General features: G+C 36.9%; 1 protein-coding gene across 1 annotated transcript in view; it reads right to left on the reverse strand.

The window, feature by feature from the left end:
• Positions 1 to 672: 672 nt before the first annotated feature.
• Positions 673 to 18,325, reverse strand: part of LOC145682319 (lysine-specific histone demethylase 1A-like) — a 97,351-nt gene continuing 79,698 nt past the window's right edge. Inside the window, exon 6 of the mRNA XM_081753896.1 lies at positions 673 to 3,038. Within this exon, the coding sequence (XP_081610022.1) occupies positions 2,890 to 3,038 (149 nt within the window). The 3' untranslated portion in view covers positions 673 to 2,889. The remainder of the gene's footprint in view (positions 3,039 to 18,325) is intronic.

Consider the following 18,325-nt stretch of genomic DNA (forward strand, 5'->3'; position numbering starts at 1 on the left):
AGGGAAATATATTTTGTTCAGATAATCGGGCACCAGAAGCACCTTATACTATTTTCAGTTCTATTTGAAATTATAAGCTGGGTCCACTCCATGCTTTACAATTAAATTGGGGAGACAATATTTGACAACTTAAAACCTTAAGAAATATAAATTATTTCTGGGAGTCACAATTACTGAAATGAGTCCAGATTGCATTTTAGTTTGACTTTCTTTTCTTTATGTGATGAATCTATTTCATGCTTAATTTATACATTCATCCTTTTTCTATCTTCCTTTTCATTATAGCCTATGTGGTGAATCTATTTCATGCTTAATTTATACTTCATCCTTTCTATCTATCTTTCTTTATGTGGTGAATCTATTTCATGCTCAATTTATACATTTGTGTTCATATTATATCATATGGAGTGGGCCCCTGGAACGGCGGGAAGCTTAATGTGAGGGCAGTTGTTCTTGTGCTCCTACACAGGTTACAATACTGAGACAGTATTCTGTACTAAGGACAATTTTAAATGAACACATACATACATAAATAAAACATGTGTTAACGCTCAAGAGAAGTCACAATTTGACATATGACTCAGAACAGACACACGCAGCAGACAATAAGGCCAACCCAAACTGCCAGTGGTGCTCAATACATTTATGCAGGAGAAAAAGAACAAGAAAACATTTATTACAGGAATATTTTATTTTCTTCTTTATGTCGGATACAGTTTTACAAAACTTAATTCAGTATCACTAGATTAAAATAGCCTATAAGAGTGATATTCACCACAGACTCTGGATCAAGTTTTATTCATCTATTCGTTTATTAAGTTAATTGAGTTGAATGACAGTTTGTCAAATATATATATACTGCCTAACAAAACAAAAAGGACATATTTCTTCGAAGTTAACTTCTCTCCAGAATATTGCATAGATAGATATACAAAAACCAGTGCAAAAGTCAAACTCATAAATGCTTATATGATATTATATTCTAAGTCCAAACCAAACTTTTCATATTGGCGTACTGTACCTTTGAACTTAAGTTTGTGTGCTGACAGAAGCATGTAAATATAACGAAATTCAATACAGGGTTGAACATACGTTTCAGAATATCAGTCAATATGGATTGAAGTCCTACGATCTTTTGAATTCGTGTATTACTATTCGTCTCGTGAACGAGTATGTGGTTTTCTAAATATCGAATGAGAATTCCAAAATTTATTCATCTGATTTTCCATGAGACTGATTTCACCTTTTACAAACAGATTCTCCACTAACCGTATTAAGTAGCTCTGTTGTTACCGACATGAAACAATGGTTTTTTGATCTGTTATTTCTGATCTGATGTGTTCCTAACTGTGTAACTGAAACATAAGGAGTAAAACACTATACCTGTCGGCTATGAGTATCAAAAAAGTTTCATACACTATATTAAGTGTTGCATTTACGCCTTTTAGTATCAGCTTATATTAAAACAAATATATTATGTAGAAAAATAACTCCGCTTAGCTTCGGGAAGTGACTTTCATATGTATTCACAGCGAAACTGATGGGGGTACTAACAGCGGTTAAACATCCACCAATAGAAATCGAATCTATAGAATCAATATATTCCAAAATAATTCATAAATAATCACTGCATAGGAGGCTTAAAAAAAAGGAACTGTTCGTTTGCAAAGTAATGAATGACAGGTCTACTGACAATTGCACATTGTTTACGTAGTGTAAATGTACTGAACATATTGACATGCACTGATTCTAAGGGTACAATTTTCGTTATTATTTGGTGTTAGTCTTTGTTTCTAATCGTCAGCAGAAACTGGTACATAAACCTTACATGCTCTCTTTGTCTGCAAGTTTGGAACGATCAGTTCAATTTTAATCGAATTACGTACTCTACAGAAATTTGACGCCCTCTCAACGTAAAACAAACCTGCATTCCAATTGAATAATCCATTCGTAAATTATAGGCAAAAGAACAAGTAAAGTGTATATAATCATTTTTTACGGTGATTACAGTAATTTCTTTCTTTTTTTTACGATTATACATTGCTTTTATGTATAAATCACTAGCAACTTCTAGCAGTAATTGTACACTTCTTTGTTTCGAAGTTAGTTCTTTAAAATATCACCCACAATAACTTGACATACTTTAACTTCGTAAATGAAGCATATTTGGACCCACTCTTCCTTTCATCTGACATAAGAGGTCATTTGATACATTACCTCCCGAAAGGTGAAGACATTATTTACCAACACCCTGTATATATTGAAGATGTCAACTGAGAAGTTTTTTTTTCCTAATTCGATACTTTTATCTGAATATCGAGGATCTCACTACATGAGTATAGTGGATGTATCCATTTATTTATTTATTCACTTAATTTATTTAAAAACTATGTTCAACTACTCAAAGTAATATTGCAGTAATGACATATATTCGAATATTAATATCATGTATATGAAATGAAAACTGAAACATACCAAGGGAGCATACAAAGAGGGACAGGTTAAATAATTGCTTAAGTAATCTGCTGGATGGGCCTCAATTTGTGAATGGTTAGCTTATTGAGGACATAAAACTTGCAAATCTCTTTTTTTTATAACTCACATCCTAATAGTCACTTGAAATTTGATACTTTAAAAATTTATGGCGTCCGGACAGATGAAACCTAAAACCAGCAAAGTTCATCTTACAGAAATTCAATATTTTATCTTCTAGAGATACAGCAATCATGTCACATAAAAAATTAAAAAAAAAACTTTATTCTCTCTATAGTATCAAAATTTACTTTGCACACGCAAAATATGGTTTAAGATTTTAATGTAGTAATGTGAGTTCTATTTTCCCTGTAGTATCTTATGGCCTTGAGCAGCGCCTTCAAATTCTGCAGTGTGTCAAGCAGCTGGTTGAGTGGTAGGTTGTCTGTTTGGTGGTGGAGCATATGGACATCCCATGAATTGATCGGAAATTCGACCACCTTCTCTTAATCCACTTAGAAACGCTCCGTGCACTGTTGCTGGATAGTTTCGGATCGTATGTTCACCTGAAAAAAAAAAAAAAAAAAGTTATTTTGAATTTATTATTATTTTTTGTTTAAGGCGAAGTTAGATAATTATTGTAATAACACAAAATCAGTTTATGGAATTCTAATCCAACAAGATTCATACATGTTACAATATTTGAATAACATATTTAAGATCGTCACATATTACGCGTATTACGGTGCTATTCCGAAGTGAGCCAACTCTCCAGTTTAAAATCTAATAATTGAAAACCGCGAAAATATTTACGAGTATTGTTTCTTGTGATATTTGGGATTTCTGTGATCGCCCGGAATTCCAGAAGAGGTTTGTTACCTCAGGCTTTAAAAGCAACAACTACTAATAACAATAATAAAGTGTCAGAAGGATGGTAAAGCAATAATGGTTTATGAAGAATATTGTACAGTAAATTGCTAATTAAAATATTTCTATCCTAGAAGGTGAAAGCAGAAGTATCTTTACATTTGTCTTCTTGCCCTGTTATTTATCTAGGAAGACATGCAAGTTTCTCCATAATTATAATGAAATATATTTCCAGGAAATTGTTTTTTGAGCCAGTGCAATAGTACACATTGAATATGAACTTGGCAATTAGGAGTCGCTACTAATTTTCAAGATTCAAAGCACTGCACCACTACTAATAATTAACAAATTAGTCTTTTAATTGATATAGCCACTTAAAAACCACCATTTTATGAAAAGCTGATAATCTTTTACTGTACCCATACTGTTCTTTGATTGAAACTTGCGACTACCCGTTAAGGCTACAGAAAGGAGAAAAGAAATACTGATGAAATCTTCGAAATCTCAATAATAAATCAACGAAATCCATTAGGTAAACTTCCTCAACACTTTTAGTTCAGTTAATCAAGTGCAATTTCTAAAGATTATGGCAGAAGTAAACTGCGAATTGTGTCAGCTGTTTTCGACGTTCACTTTCTAATTTTATTTTTCCCGAAAAAAGCTCTTATATAGAAAGCGGTGAAAGTAACATGGGAAAAGGTCCAATAGTTTCTCTTTCTCTCTCTCTGAGCGTACTTTTCCATCTATAATAAAACGACTTTGGACTCGGGAGCCAAACTATTTAATTACCTCGTAATTCTAAGGAAGAGGAGGAGGGGGGAGTTAAGAAGGAACCTCATTAGAAAGACGACGCTATTTGGGGGAGGAAGGCAGGGAGGGAAAGAAGAGAAATAGCAATCTTTCGCTGCCTCGTAATGAAACCTGTTAACTGGGAAATAAAATAGTCACTTCCGACTGTATCAACTAGTTAATAGCAATCGTTAAAATCATCGCATTTTCCAAACAGAAGACTTCTTTCCGTCCACTCAAACGCTACTTACTAAGCTGTGACGACGTGTGTCGAAAAATGAATTTTCTACTACGAGTCGCAGAGAACAAATTAAATTCAACTGTTATTGAAGCATGTCTATTATAAGAATGTTTCCTTTATATGAAATAAAATGTGAATGATAAGATTGCGTGATCGTGTTTTAAACTGGGATTCAAAGCATGGCAGAGGCAATTTTTGCAAATTATTAATACATCGTGCCAATATTATTATTATTATTATTATATAAAATGAAAGTGATTATGTTTGTGATTTCATACCTCTTAAACAACCCGACCAATTTCGATCAAATTTTCATCATAGATGAGGTTTGGGCCTGGAATGTTTTTTGCCATTTGACTTTGACGGCGTGACGTAACGTAGAGGAGGGATACATATAAAAAATAAATAAAACGTAATAATTACTCTTGAAACTCAATAAAATTTGCCACATAGATGAGGTTCGGGCCTGAGATCGTTTCTATCATTTCACTTTAACGGCGCAACTTAGGGTAAGGGGAAGAGGGATATTTAAAAATGATCAAAAATGACCGATATTAGTGTCGAATTCATAGTTTTCGGGGTCGCTGAGCCGAACAGTGACACTTCCAATACCGTTTAAATCCAAATTCGCCCCTTTATGTCTAAAATGAAACGTTATGTCCAGAATATCCATGCGAAGAACGGATATTTTGCTAGTAATAATATAAAAGTTGACCGAAAAAAAAAATGTTCAAAGATGATAAAAATACATTTCACTGAATGAAAAAAAAAACTGATATGGATGAGTGCAATCCTTATGCGTAGTGTTTGAGAAAACCGAGAAAAACTAATTTCTTGTAAACCTAATAATTGAAGCTGTACGATAACCACGCGACCTGTTACGATGAAGATGTATTTTATCTTTCACATCCCTCCCTCTCAAAAGCAGCCCTTCAGTACGCAAATACGAAATTTCTTACCCTCACCCAGTGGCGGCTAATGTTAGTGTTGCAGCGTTGCACAACGACCAAAGTATTTCAAGAAAAAAATATTATCATCACTAGTAGTAAGGAACAGAAAAAATACTTTTTAATACTCGCATATATACACTTTAAATAACATATTTTTTACTTCTGTAATTGTCCGTGCCGTTAATCAGTTTTAAAAAGCGAAAAATAATCCGTCACAGAGTCTCTAATTTATATTGTGTTGCAGCGAGCATGCAACGGCCAGATTCCTTCAGCGCGGCAATTGGAGCAAATGTTAAGTCTCCTTTCCCCTATCTCAGAAGTTAAACGGACTGGTCGTTGCAGTGCTTTTGCAACACAGCACGGTTTCCAGTGAATGAGAAGGTTTTTCGCGTTAAATAAGATTTCTGAATTTTCTTTCACTAGCAATATTAACAAATGGAATTTGTTTTTATGTATTCATATTTTTAAATTACGGGACCATACTGAAGCAAATCAATATAATGACAATTAAAAAAAGTGATTGCAGAATTACAAAATAAGAAAGAAAATATTCAGTAGAGGAGAAAACAAATGAAAGTAGACCCGCATTTACAAGTTAATTCTTAGCTTATATTGATAATGAAGGCTTCTTCTACAGTAATTTGTGAATCAAATATTAATAAGTCAGTATGTAGAATCGCTTCCCCTCCTCCTCTGTGGATAGTATTTTAGTATAAACATATTTCTTTTATAAAATAAGTATATTTTATACTCTTGATAATTTCCACATAAAACTGTATGATGGGGAACGCCACATTGAATTTGGGACTAGTTAGCAATACTCAGGGGCGTAGTCACGAGGGGGTCCGCCGGGTCCGGACCTCCCAAAAATTTCGAAACTTGGCTAACATTTGTAGACTTTCTTAACGAACTATACTTGTTTAACAGAGAAACGATTGATGTAGGCTAAATATTTTATTTTACGCCTCATCATGTACTCTTCTTTTCTTATAAAAATAATCGTTCTATCATTTTTTCTAAAAATACAGGTGACAGTAAGTAAGAATTACTTATCGTCTTTTCGGGTGCAGTATAAGACACGGCATATTATGTAGACGTATTGGACCTCCCTCAAATACTTTGGATCCCTCTCAGTTAACATTTCTGGGTGTAGAACTGGCAGTGCTGTTTGTTTTGATGTTCTTTGATTTTTGGCTTCTGCTATATGTTGATCCTTCATCTGGCGGGTTTCGAGGTTTTCTTTCCAGAACATATCACATTGGTAAGCGCTGTTTCTCCTCATGTGGAAGCATATTGTGTTCATCGTGCATTGCGTAACAATCAAGACGGATGATTTGGAATGTAGTTTTTTTCTTTTACGCACATGTGTGTGTGTGTGTTGATGTATGAATATGTGGCATTCGGAATTCATATACCAGTACCTCTTTTGTATCAGCTGTTTTGGTTTTAAATTATTAGGTTTATTGTGTGTGCTTTAATTCTGTAAATAACCTACAAATTCTGAATGAATTGTATACCATGACTTCTGTAAATAACTTGCAAAAAACATTGACCAGCTTTCAACTGAGGAAAAATTTGCAACAAAGGCTTAGACAAAACAAGCAAAGGGCAATTCAGGAGAGTGTTCGAAAAAAATCCAGTTTGAATTTACAGGATATCTTATGGCAGTAGTGTTGTTTGCACCAGATACATTCCTCAATTTATTTTAAATTTTCCTGAATAAACTGTGAATAAAGTGTGTTCAATGTACATTTTTTTATAACACTAATCTCTGCTACGAACTCTCTTCAGTCAACGCTGAAGAGGAATTCGGATCACTGTCAGAGACTGAGTTTGCTAGAATGAATCGTTCACAATAATCTAGAAAAAATATTTAGTGAATCTACAAAGCTTCTGAAATTAATATTAACTGTACCTATGGCGTCAGCAAAAGACGAAAAGTTTTTTCCACATGAGAAAGAATTGACACTTTCAAGGAATTGAATGTCTCAAGAAAGGTTATCATCATTGGTTATGCTTTCCATCGAAAAAGACCTAACAATAAGAATACCAAAGTTCAATCAGCATGTATTAGACAGATTTGCTCCAATCAAAGAGAGGATAATGAACTTACTAATTAATTAAGGTGATTAATCGGATAAAATGTTCTGCATTTTTTATTTAAAAAAAAAACAGAATTTTATTTAATTTAACATGCCACATAGCATTTGCATCTAAAGTCAACTTTATATCTTCTGTCTCTTATCGTTCGTACTGCAACACCCGAAACCACAATCCACCGGCCGCCACTGCCCTCACCACGATAGAGATTAATAATAATGTAATGTGAAAATGATAGGTAGGCATCTCAGTAATATGTGAGTTAATTCGTGTCTTTATAGGTTCTGTTGAATTGATATTGCAGTTTAAAATACTATGCGAGTGGCTGGATGCTGGACAGAATCAAATACCGAACTGTAGTTTGGTCTCTCCTTCTTCAAGGAATATTAACACAAACTATACACGAAAAGATGACAATTGTGTATAGTGAGGAGTGATCATCTTACGACACAATAAAACTCTAGAAAAAAGAATTTAAATAGGATTGTAAAGTATACAGGATGACCTAAAGAAGGCCGCCCCTCAACCAGAGACGGAGTGGTCAGCGGGGCATGGGTCAACAGGATGTAACCCACTGCGACCCACTACCCATCGTATCCATTCCGAACCATCGACCCACCGTGACCCACCGACATACTGCTTCAGTGTATTGCAGACAGCATTTTCTGAACATTGGTGAATTTGTCTACATTTTAATTTTATGGCCTCCATTTTTCTTCCGTTTTCATGTGTTTTTATTTACTTACCTGAAATGAGTATAGCTTTAGAAAAAAAAAAAAAAAAACTTCATGCACATTTAGATATTGAGATGCAGTCGAATCATACACTTCTTTTTTCTATTTTTAAACTTTACGTTGCCTTTTGGCCTATTTTACCTTGATTTGAGACTTTCAAATTTCATCTTTTTTTTCATCAAAAAGTATGTGTAATTCAACAACACAATAAATATATATGATAAATAAATTGAAATTCAACATAATACGGCTCATGGCAAACACTTTACCATTTTATATAATAAAAGTTAGATCCACCGGTACTGTAACAGAGCGATATTTGAGCGATTCACCATAGAAATTCAAACTCCGATTAGTGATAATTTCACAGTCTAGTTTTGTTGCAAGCGTTAATTTTAGTCAGTGGAGAGAAGGGCGTGCATAAAGGGTCAGATTTGATGGGTTTTGGTGAGTGGGGAGTTGGAGTGGGTCATGGTAGGTCAGAGTGAGTCACGATTCGTGGGTCAAGTTTTCATTGACCGACGCCATCTTTGCCCTCAACAGCTACAGACTGAAGCGTGATGACAAAAGTAGAGTAGCTAACTATTGAAGATAGATGTGCAACTATTAATTGTTTAATTAGAGAGGTGAATGTTAGTAGGAGAACCGTTCACACTATATTCATGAATTTCTACATATGAGCAAGTGGCAACATGGTGGGTTCCTCGACCGTTTACATTTTTTCAAAAACACCACCGTGTTTACTGTGCACAAATCATTTTGGAACTATACCACAAGCGTAAGGATGCTTTTGTAAACAGATTACTGGCTGTGGATGAATCCTGGGTATATCTATTTGAAACCAAAGAAATAACTAAAACATGGAAATATACGTCGTCTCCCACACCCAGCACTTACTAATGTTCAGTATGACCCGGCAAAGTCATGTTGTCCGTTTTTTTGGGACCAAAAAGATGTAATCCTGACTAATTACTTACGAAAAGGGGTTATAACCACAGGTACCTTTTACAGGAACCTCCTGCAAAAGTGACTTGATGATATCGAAGTAAAGGGACGGGGTTTGCACTCGAAAGGTATATTGTTGCTAGCGGATAATGCACCGGCGCATCAAGCAGCAGAATCACTTGCATTTGTGTGTCAATGTAGCTACCAACCTTTGTTCCACCTACTATATTTACCCGATCTGACGCCATATGATTATTTACTTTTCCCAAATATGAAGAAAATGTGAAGGATTGGTATTTAGTGAATGATAAGGACGTCATCAATGCGGTGCAAATCTGGCTTGCCTTCAACTCTGCAGATTTTTATGTAGATAGTATAACGGGCTGATCCATAGATTAGAGACCTGCTCGGGCCGACACTGATTTCTCTTCAGGTCGGGCCGGGCTGGGGCCGATCAATTGCAATTCTTTAATAATTATTGACTTTCGTTAAACGGTAATTGGAATAAAGCCAAATGTTGAAGTGTGTCCGTGAAAAATGTTACCAAGATTGCAATAGCTATTTACAGTTTGTGTTGCTTAGCGGCTGCACTTTCACTATAGAAGATTGCGGGCATTACGCGGTAAATTGAGCCCTACCTTGACCTTCACTTAACTCAAAATATAAAAAGAAGGGGTGGGAATGTTTTGCCTGTCACTAAACAATATTGCCATCTTCACTTTATGCTAAAAATCAATTAAGTTAGATTTTTGTTACATGGAATGGAGTTTTTGTTCTCTCGATGACAGGCAAAGTTCTAGGAGGCAATGGTACCATTCGGGAGGCAAGCGTCAGGTTGTGAACCAGAGTTTACAAAATGTTTCTGAGGGTTAGGTCAAATTTAGTACTGAATTTTGAGAAAGATTCGGGTTCGAGCTAATTTTTTTAAAAAAATTATCGGGCCAGGGTCGGGCCAAAACTTTTAAAATTTATCGGGCCCGGGCCGGGCTTGGGCCAAGAATTTTGAAAAACTTATCGGGCCGGGCCGGGCTTGGGCCAAGAATTTTGAAAAACTTATCGGGCCGGGCCGGGCTTGGGCCAAGAATTTTGAAAAAACTTATCGGGCCGGGCAGGGCTCGGGCCGAAAATCTCCACAACTTTTCGGGCCCGGACTGGGCCGGGCCTAGGTACGTTCGGGCTGCATTGGGCTCGGGCCGAAAAATTCGGCCCGTGTAGGTCTCTAGCATAGATGCAAAAAATGTAAGGGAATTCGAGGTAAATACGTAAAGAAGGACGCGTCCTTGGACCATATCATGGATCTCTATCAAAATGAAGGTAAGAATGTTCTGGCTTCTCTTTGTATTAATAAACATGAAACTGGCCGAGCATTGAGGAAGTTCGGGGAACTTAAATTGATGTGTATAGAACTCCCGTGAAAATTTAATAATAATAATAATAATAATAATAATAATAATAATAATAATAATAATAATAATAATAATAATAAACGAAATCTTCAGGAACTGATACACTGACCTATTCAAGTTTTGTCTCATTATTACCCAATTTAAGAGAAATTACAACAGATGGTCGAACTCCAGAGGCTATTCCTCACACTCAGAGATTGAGTGGGTCAATAAAATATTGACCCATGATCCACTGACCCACCACCCATCGTGACCCACTACCCACCAAAACCCATCGTCATCAACTCTGATCATCCACGCCCTTCTCTCCACTGACTAGAGAGTTTACCTTGTAATAAAACAAGGCTGTGAAATTATCGCTAATCGGAATTTCAATTTCTATGGTGAATCGCTCAAACACTGCTCTATTACAATACCGGTGAATCTGAATTTTACGATATAAAGTGGTAAAGTGTTTGTCATGGGTCATATAACGATGAATTTGAATTTAGTTATCATATATAATTATTTCTTTGTTGAATTACAAATACTTTTCAGTGGAAAATTGGATGAAATTTTAAAATCTCAAATTAAAGTAGGCCAACGGAAAGGGAGAAAAAAACAGTGTAAAATTCGACTGTCTCGAAAGTCAAATAGTACGTCCTATTGCTATTATTACAATTACAAATATCAATATCCAGAAGTGCCTGAAGTTCTTTATTAATTTAGATATACTCAACTTACGAGGGAACCTATCCAAGTGTAACTCTGACTTCCAGTCGAGACTATGGCCGTTGGATACCTTGTCCCAAAAGAACATAACACGAAAAGAGATACATCCGCGATCTCAACCGTTGCGGAGATATGAGTGTTAAAAGTTAGAAATTGAGCTCCTTACTATACATTACAAACTCAGATTCCGGGTCAGATTTTTCGGAAACGGTCGGGTAAGGAAACTCAGCGAATACATATCAAATTAGTGTGGGGAGCACAGCACCTTTTGAATGAAAAAAATGTGTCCCTGGGGCACTCGTAGGGTCCCAGGCGGGGTCCAACTCAAAATTTGCAAACGGAACCAAGGGTCAAGTAACATATTGTATGAAAGCTATTGTTAAATAAAAGAAGATCGAACAAATCTCAACTCTCTACGATAGCCCTGTGCAAACGGGCAACTGGTCAAAATGTCAATACAACCTACTTCAGAAAATCTATGGACACGCTTCTAAATCCGTTAAGTTGCGACAATAACAAAACAGAAAAACACGTTTAATAGTGCAGGTATTGAAGTAAAGCAAATTACTGCAGAGTCTCTCACAGAGTCGCACAACGGACTTTATCCAAGTGTAAGTGTGGCTTCGAATGACCAATGGACCATAGAATGATCATGACTATTAGATTTCGTGTCCTAGAAGAGAAAGAATACACTGTCAATCGCAACCACCTTTCTCAAGGGATATCAGTTGATTTGAACGCGCACACACGCGTACCGTAGGCAAGCGCTGTGACAAGTAAATCACTCCGATGGCAACGTTCTTCTAAAAAACTTTTCCCTTTTCGTACGTTCACCATGTTTTTACTCATCTTCTACTCCTCTATGTTTCTGTTTTTCTTTGTCACGTTTACAGTTATCAAGCTGGTTTACAATTGTATATTTTCCCAAAATATTCTTGACCATTTCCTATATCCCTAGACAAGCACTCTCCGATATACTTTGTTTTTGCATCACTATTCATGTTTTCTCCACCACCTACCTTATTCTTGAATGTGCCTCAAAGTTTCAAGGTCAATCCTTTTCGTCTTTACCATCATGTTTCTCGTTCAGCACATCCCCCTACAGAAATTTCCTGGTGCACTCTGCGAATTTTGGGTCCCGATCCACGAAGCATATACCGTTGCCTTTTGAACTTCTCACCCTCCACGACGGTTGCGATTGAAAATGTATCCTTTCTCTTCTAGGACACGAAATCCAATGATCATAGTCATTCTATGGTCTATTGGTCATTCGACGTCACACTTATACTTGGATAAGGTCCGTTGTGCGTCTCTGTGAGAGACTCTGCAGCAATTTGCTTTACTTCAATACCTGCATTTTGTGAGAGAGAGACTGCAGCAATTTGCTTTACTTCAATACCTGCACTTTTAAACGTGTTTTTCTTTTTTGTTATTGTCGCAGCTTAACGGATTTAGAAGAGTGGCCATAGATTTTCTGATGTAGGTTGTATTGACATTTTGACCAGTTGCCCGTTTGCACAGGGTTAACGTAGAGAGTTGAGATTTTGTTCTATCTTCTTTTATTTAACAATAGCTTTCATACAATATGTTACTTGACCCCCGGTTCTATTTGCAAATTTTGAGTTGGACCCCGCCTGGGACCCTACGAGTGCCCCAGGGACAATTTTTTTTGTTCAAAAGGTGCTAGGCTCCCCACACTAATTTGATATGTATTCGCTGAGTTTCCTTACCCAATCGTTTCCGGAAAATCTGACCCGGAATCTGAGTTTGTAATGTATAGTAAGGAGCTCAATTTCTAACTTTTAACACTCATATCTCCGCAACGGTTGAGATCGAGGATGTATCCCTTTTCGTGTTATGTTATTTTGGGACAAGGTATCCAACGGCCATAGTCTCGACTCGAAGTCAGAGTTACGCTTGGATAGGTTCCCTCGTTAGATAAATAAATAGAAACAAATGAAAAGGAAGAAAAATGGAGGCCTTGAAAGTAAAACGTAGACAAAATCACCAGTGTTTACAAGCGGTTGTCTACAATGCACTGAGCTACTGGATCGAGGGTCATAATGGGTCGCAGTGGGTTACATCCTGTTGACCCACTCAAAAATCTTGACTCACGAGCCACTGACCCACTCCATCTCTGCTCACACATCAGCCTGAAGTGTGAAGGTGAGAATAAATAGGAATAGGAGGGTGAGGAGGTAAGGGCTAAATATATACGTATGGAATCTATCTTCCTTTCGAGGTGATCAACATGAAGTGTAATTAGCCCACGTAACTATAATAAAGCTAATTCACAGAAATGTGTAATACTTGGGTATATGTTGGTGTAGAAAATTGTGATAGTTCCATGATAAAATGGAAGCAAAATATAATTAACTACAGTAACTGAACCTGTAAACGTGAATGTTGTTAAAAGAAAACAGAACTATTAGCAGGCTAAAAACTCCCAGTGGAACATGAATAAATGGTTGATCAGACCTCAACGATGAAACCTTCCCCACACGCGATCATTTGAATGGTTCCACTGCAATTCCCTTCGCCATCCCTTGAGTAATAAACTTCTCTTCTTTCAAGAGCAAGCGTTTTTATAGGAACCAAAAAAAAAAAAAAAAAAAAACTCCGTGCAATTAAAATCCAGTGGCTGCATATTTGCTTCGCATAGAGACTTTATATACGTTTATTACGCTACCAAATTGTCTCATATATATTTTTTTAAAAATTCTAGAGTAGTAATGATTATACAAAGTACGTAATATATAAAGAAGGAAAAAAGATGATGAAAGGAGAACATTTTTCCATTTTGAAAGAAGGCTATACGCAATTTAATTACGCGAATATTTGCAACATATACTCCACCCAACAGATTTATGTTTCCCGAACCATGCTTGTTCCATTATGTAAATTCTAAACACAGCGTGATGTAAGTTGTTGTTAGAAACCCTTTTGCATATCTAGATATATTCATCGATTTTCTTTTCGTAATTTCATATATATATATATATATAATTAATTCACAATATGTAATGTATTATACGAGGGTAAGTCAAAAATTATTCGCAATTTTGACATAATTCTTCTTACATTGTTGATACTGACTTCTATCTTCGTGTATTTTATTATTATGCTATTATAGTCAAGCTATGAAAGTTTGATCCTAATTCCTCCATTTGTGTTCCTTTTGTTGCAGATAAATTATGGTCGCTCCATTAAAAGTTTGCACCAAAGTGAAAGTGATCCGGCTTTTGTGGTCGGAAGATGTATCAGGGGTGGCAATCCATCAAAGACTTTCGGCACAATACGGGAACAGTGTCTTGCCGCAACGGAGTATCTACGAATGGATTTAAAAATTCGAAAAGGGTCATACAAGTGTTACGCACGAGGAAGAAGAGGACGACCATCCACGGCCACAAATGACAACAGCATTGAGCGTGCACGTGACGTGGTTCTGTTAGACACACAAGTGACTGTTGATGAAGTGGCACATCGTGTGGAAACTAGTCATGGTTCCTATTACATTTTCCGACCACAAAAGACAGATCACTTCTCGCTGTTCCTCTATGATGCAAACTTCTAACGGAGCGGCCATGATCCATCTGCAACAAAAGGAATTTAAATGGAGGAATTAGAATCAAACTTTCATAGCATCACCACATCATCATAACAATAAATTACACAACAACAGAGCAGGAGCGTCATTTCAGATTTTGTTTGGGGGGGGGGGGCAAAACCCCTTGATATAAGTAAAATTTCGCGTATTTCACTGATTTACTACTATTTTATTGATAAAATCTATAGAAATCTCAAACTCAGGGGGGGGGCAATTGCCCCTCCCTGCCCCCCGTAAATGACGCCCTTGCAACAGAGGTCAGCATAAACAATGTAAGAGGAGTTAATATCGAAATTGCAGATAACATTTGACTTACCCTCGTATATGGAACATTTCACTACCTTCATCAACCTTTCTTATTATGTAGCTGGTTCCTAATAGAATTCAACCTTAAAAGCTAAAAGCTGAATTCGCCAGAAGACTAACATACATTCTCAGTGTCGGATTTAGGTTTGATGGGACCCTTTATATGTCAAGTTTTCTTTTTCAGCAACAAAATGGCGCCGTTTTTAGGTTTCAATACATGCTATTTATGGAGCTAATGGATATCTAAATGGAAACAACTTTTGAAAATTTACCAAAAAAGATTAAAAAAAAAACATATTGACCTAATTGTATAATTCTAAATAACAACATAAAAGGAGTTTAGTTCAGACAGATTATTTTCAACAATTTCCAAAAATACAATTATACTTCCACACATGGACGCCCGAAGGAGAGGGCAGGGTAAGGTCCGGGCCCCTCCTCCCGGCTCATGAAAATGTATACGTAATATAGCAAACCACGTATATTAAATACCAGAAATACCAAACGAAATATAGTAACCATGAAGATGTCCCCCCTTGAAAATTTTCTTCGAGCGCCCCTGGTTCCATATTCGTTATTTCAATCGTTCATTATAAAGTAGAGGACAACAAGGGGTTATGGAATCGTGCCTTATAGCCTCTGTTGTGTGCTGTATTCTCGCGGGGATAAGCGAAACTATGTTATCGAAGAAGCTTCATGACGTTGCAGTATTGCGCTAGTTGTTACTGGCGGATGACTTGCTACAGTTCGTCTTTTTTAAATTTGCGCCTCCGAAAAGCTTTTACAGGTAAGTTTTCATTACTTATTTCGTAGTATGATTTTGCAAATTAAACGCTCAACTGTACAGTAGTGTGTGCGCCTTGTGCTGTGCTTTTAGGAAACAGAACGAAATGTCACGTTGTGTGCACGATTTATTTGAGATGTGAGAGTTTTACAAAATGGCCATGGAAGGGGGTTATGGAATACTTCTATTGTTCATAATCCATAAATCTCTCCTAGCCCTATGAAATCGTTCAGCATAATACTATACCTCTAGCATATAGGTTTGAGAGTTCAGTACGGTAAAGAAATTAAGATGATGAACAGTCTAATAGTACATATGAATAGATCTATTACAGCAAAATCAGTGTAATGTTTATTAGAATTTATGCTCAAACCAAAAGAGGTTCCACTGATTTCATTTTTGCAGATAACGAAGTTACATCCACGTCCGTTGGACGAAAGTCTCCTCTGCAAGATACATCGGAGCACAAGGACATCGAACCTGATGCGGTAAAGTAGATTAGGTAAAGTAGTCTAGGTCTAGTTTAGAAAGACTAGATATAATAGGGGTCTATAGTACACTAGACGTAGGTCCCCTTATACCATTTCATAGAAACCTACAGCTGTCATTGGTTAGTATAGACGTTGTTTTTCTTCATGCCCAGAAACTTTTTGCATCACAAAACTGTGGCGATAGCCATGGACGAAATCGGCTAACAGTTTAACTTGGATTTCAACAAAAATGTGAACTCTACAGTAGGTAGCTATTCTACATATTTCTGGATGCACAGAATAGATTATAGACTAAGCGGTAGACTAGACTGAATTCTATTGGTCGTTAAAAGCTGAACACGAACAGTTCTCTCAACAATATATCACTTTGCTGTAAGCATTACTCTCTTATTTTCAGGACTGTCGACAGGTTCATCTATCACTCCTTATGACTTTTCACCACCACAATTGCAGAAGCTCAAACTATCTACACGAGGACGTCCAAGGATCTCAGCTCATGTTCTGACTTTTTCGCCATACAAAGAACACGTAGCATGTTCGCGTGAGAGACGAGAATCTGGATGTGGCGTTAAATGTCCTTCTAAAAGGCGTGCTTCTCCGAAGAAGGGGCAGAAGTCAATGGAACCATCTTCATCTACTGACTTTAGTAGTGAATCTGATGAACTGCATTTTCAAGATTTCAGTGATGATGAGGTCGTGGCTCCGTGCATTCAACCAGAAGATTGAGATGTTGAGTGCATCTTTTGTGACAGTGTTTTCGGACGATGTCCGTGGAGAAGTGTGGGTTAAATGTGTGATATGCGCAATGTGGGCTCATGAAGAGTGTTCTGGTCCGATAACATCTATATATGCGATTTCTACAAATGAAAACGTGAAGAGTATGCGAGCTGCGAATATCAGCACAATGTAGGCCTATATGTACTTTTCCTAGAAAGGCATCAATTTCTGATGAACATCACTACTATTCCATATACCCACCCCTATTCCGTAACTCCTACCTTTTTCTACACTTAGTATTTTTATTTTTATGTTCTCCCTATGTTTGCTAGAAACTTCTAGTTGTTATATTATAGTCCTTATTAAATACCCTTTAAGCCTATATACTAACCATTTATTTAGCATGTATCATCGGACAGTTATTTTCACATTATGTAAATGGTATTCCATAACCCCCTGTTTTACCCTATTTACAAAACGATTTTGCAACAAACAGTGAGTCCGCATCGCGGGAAAGTTTAAGAACCGATGCCCGAGATCCCGTCTTTTCTTTCGTGTTTGTGCATCAGTAAATGCACCACGAGTTCCAAGGGAACTTTCCACAGGCAGAGTTGCCAGTATTTCACGGGCGCAAATCCCGGGGGGGACGAGGGGGACATGTCCCCCCCAATCTTGAACCTGGGGGGGACTGTCCCCCCCCAATAATCTGATTTAAAAAGTGCTTTTTCGGATAAGTGTCATGATTTGTGTCCGACTGCCCCAAAGGAATGTAAGATGAAATTGATTTCTCTTGGCTTTTCCATATAATTTTTTTTTTAAGAATCGTATTCTGTAGTATTTCAAACTGAACTTCGTGCTGTAGTGAGTTTAGTAGTCTCATCAATATGTATTAATTCCACTTCCGCTATTTGGGCATAAATTGCAATAATGCCAGAGGAGGATATGCCCCTCTCCTCATGCTTGAAAGTTGTCTCAGCTGAAGGTACGGGCACAAATTCCGGGGAAATGGAGAGACATGTCCCCCCCAACATTGGAACTGGAGGCTCTCCCAATAATCCGATTTGAAAAGTGCTTTTTGCAGATAACTGTGATGAGTTGTGTCCGACTGCTACAAAGGAAAGTGAGATGAAATTTGTTTCTCTTGGCTTTTCCATTTTTAATGAAAATGAAGGCGTGCGACTGAGCGTGACGTAACCTGATATGAA

The sequence above is a fragment of the Thermobia domestica genome, chromosome 1 (assembly GCF_964235325.1).
Source record: "Thermobia domestica chromosome 1, izTheDome1.hap1.1, whole genome shotgun sequence".
In the NCBI taxonomy this organism is placed as follows: domain Eukaryota; kingdom Metazoa; phylum Arthropoda; class Insecta; order Zygentoma; family Lepismatidae; genus Thermobia; species Thermobia domestica.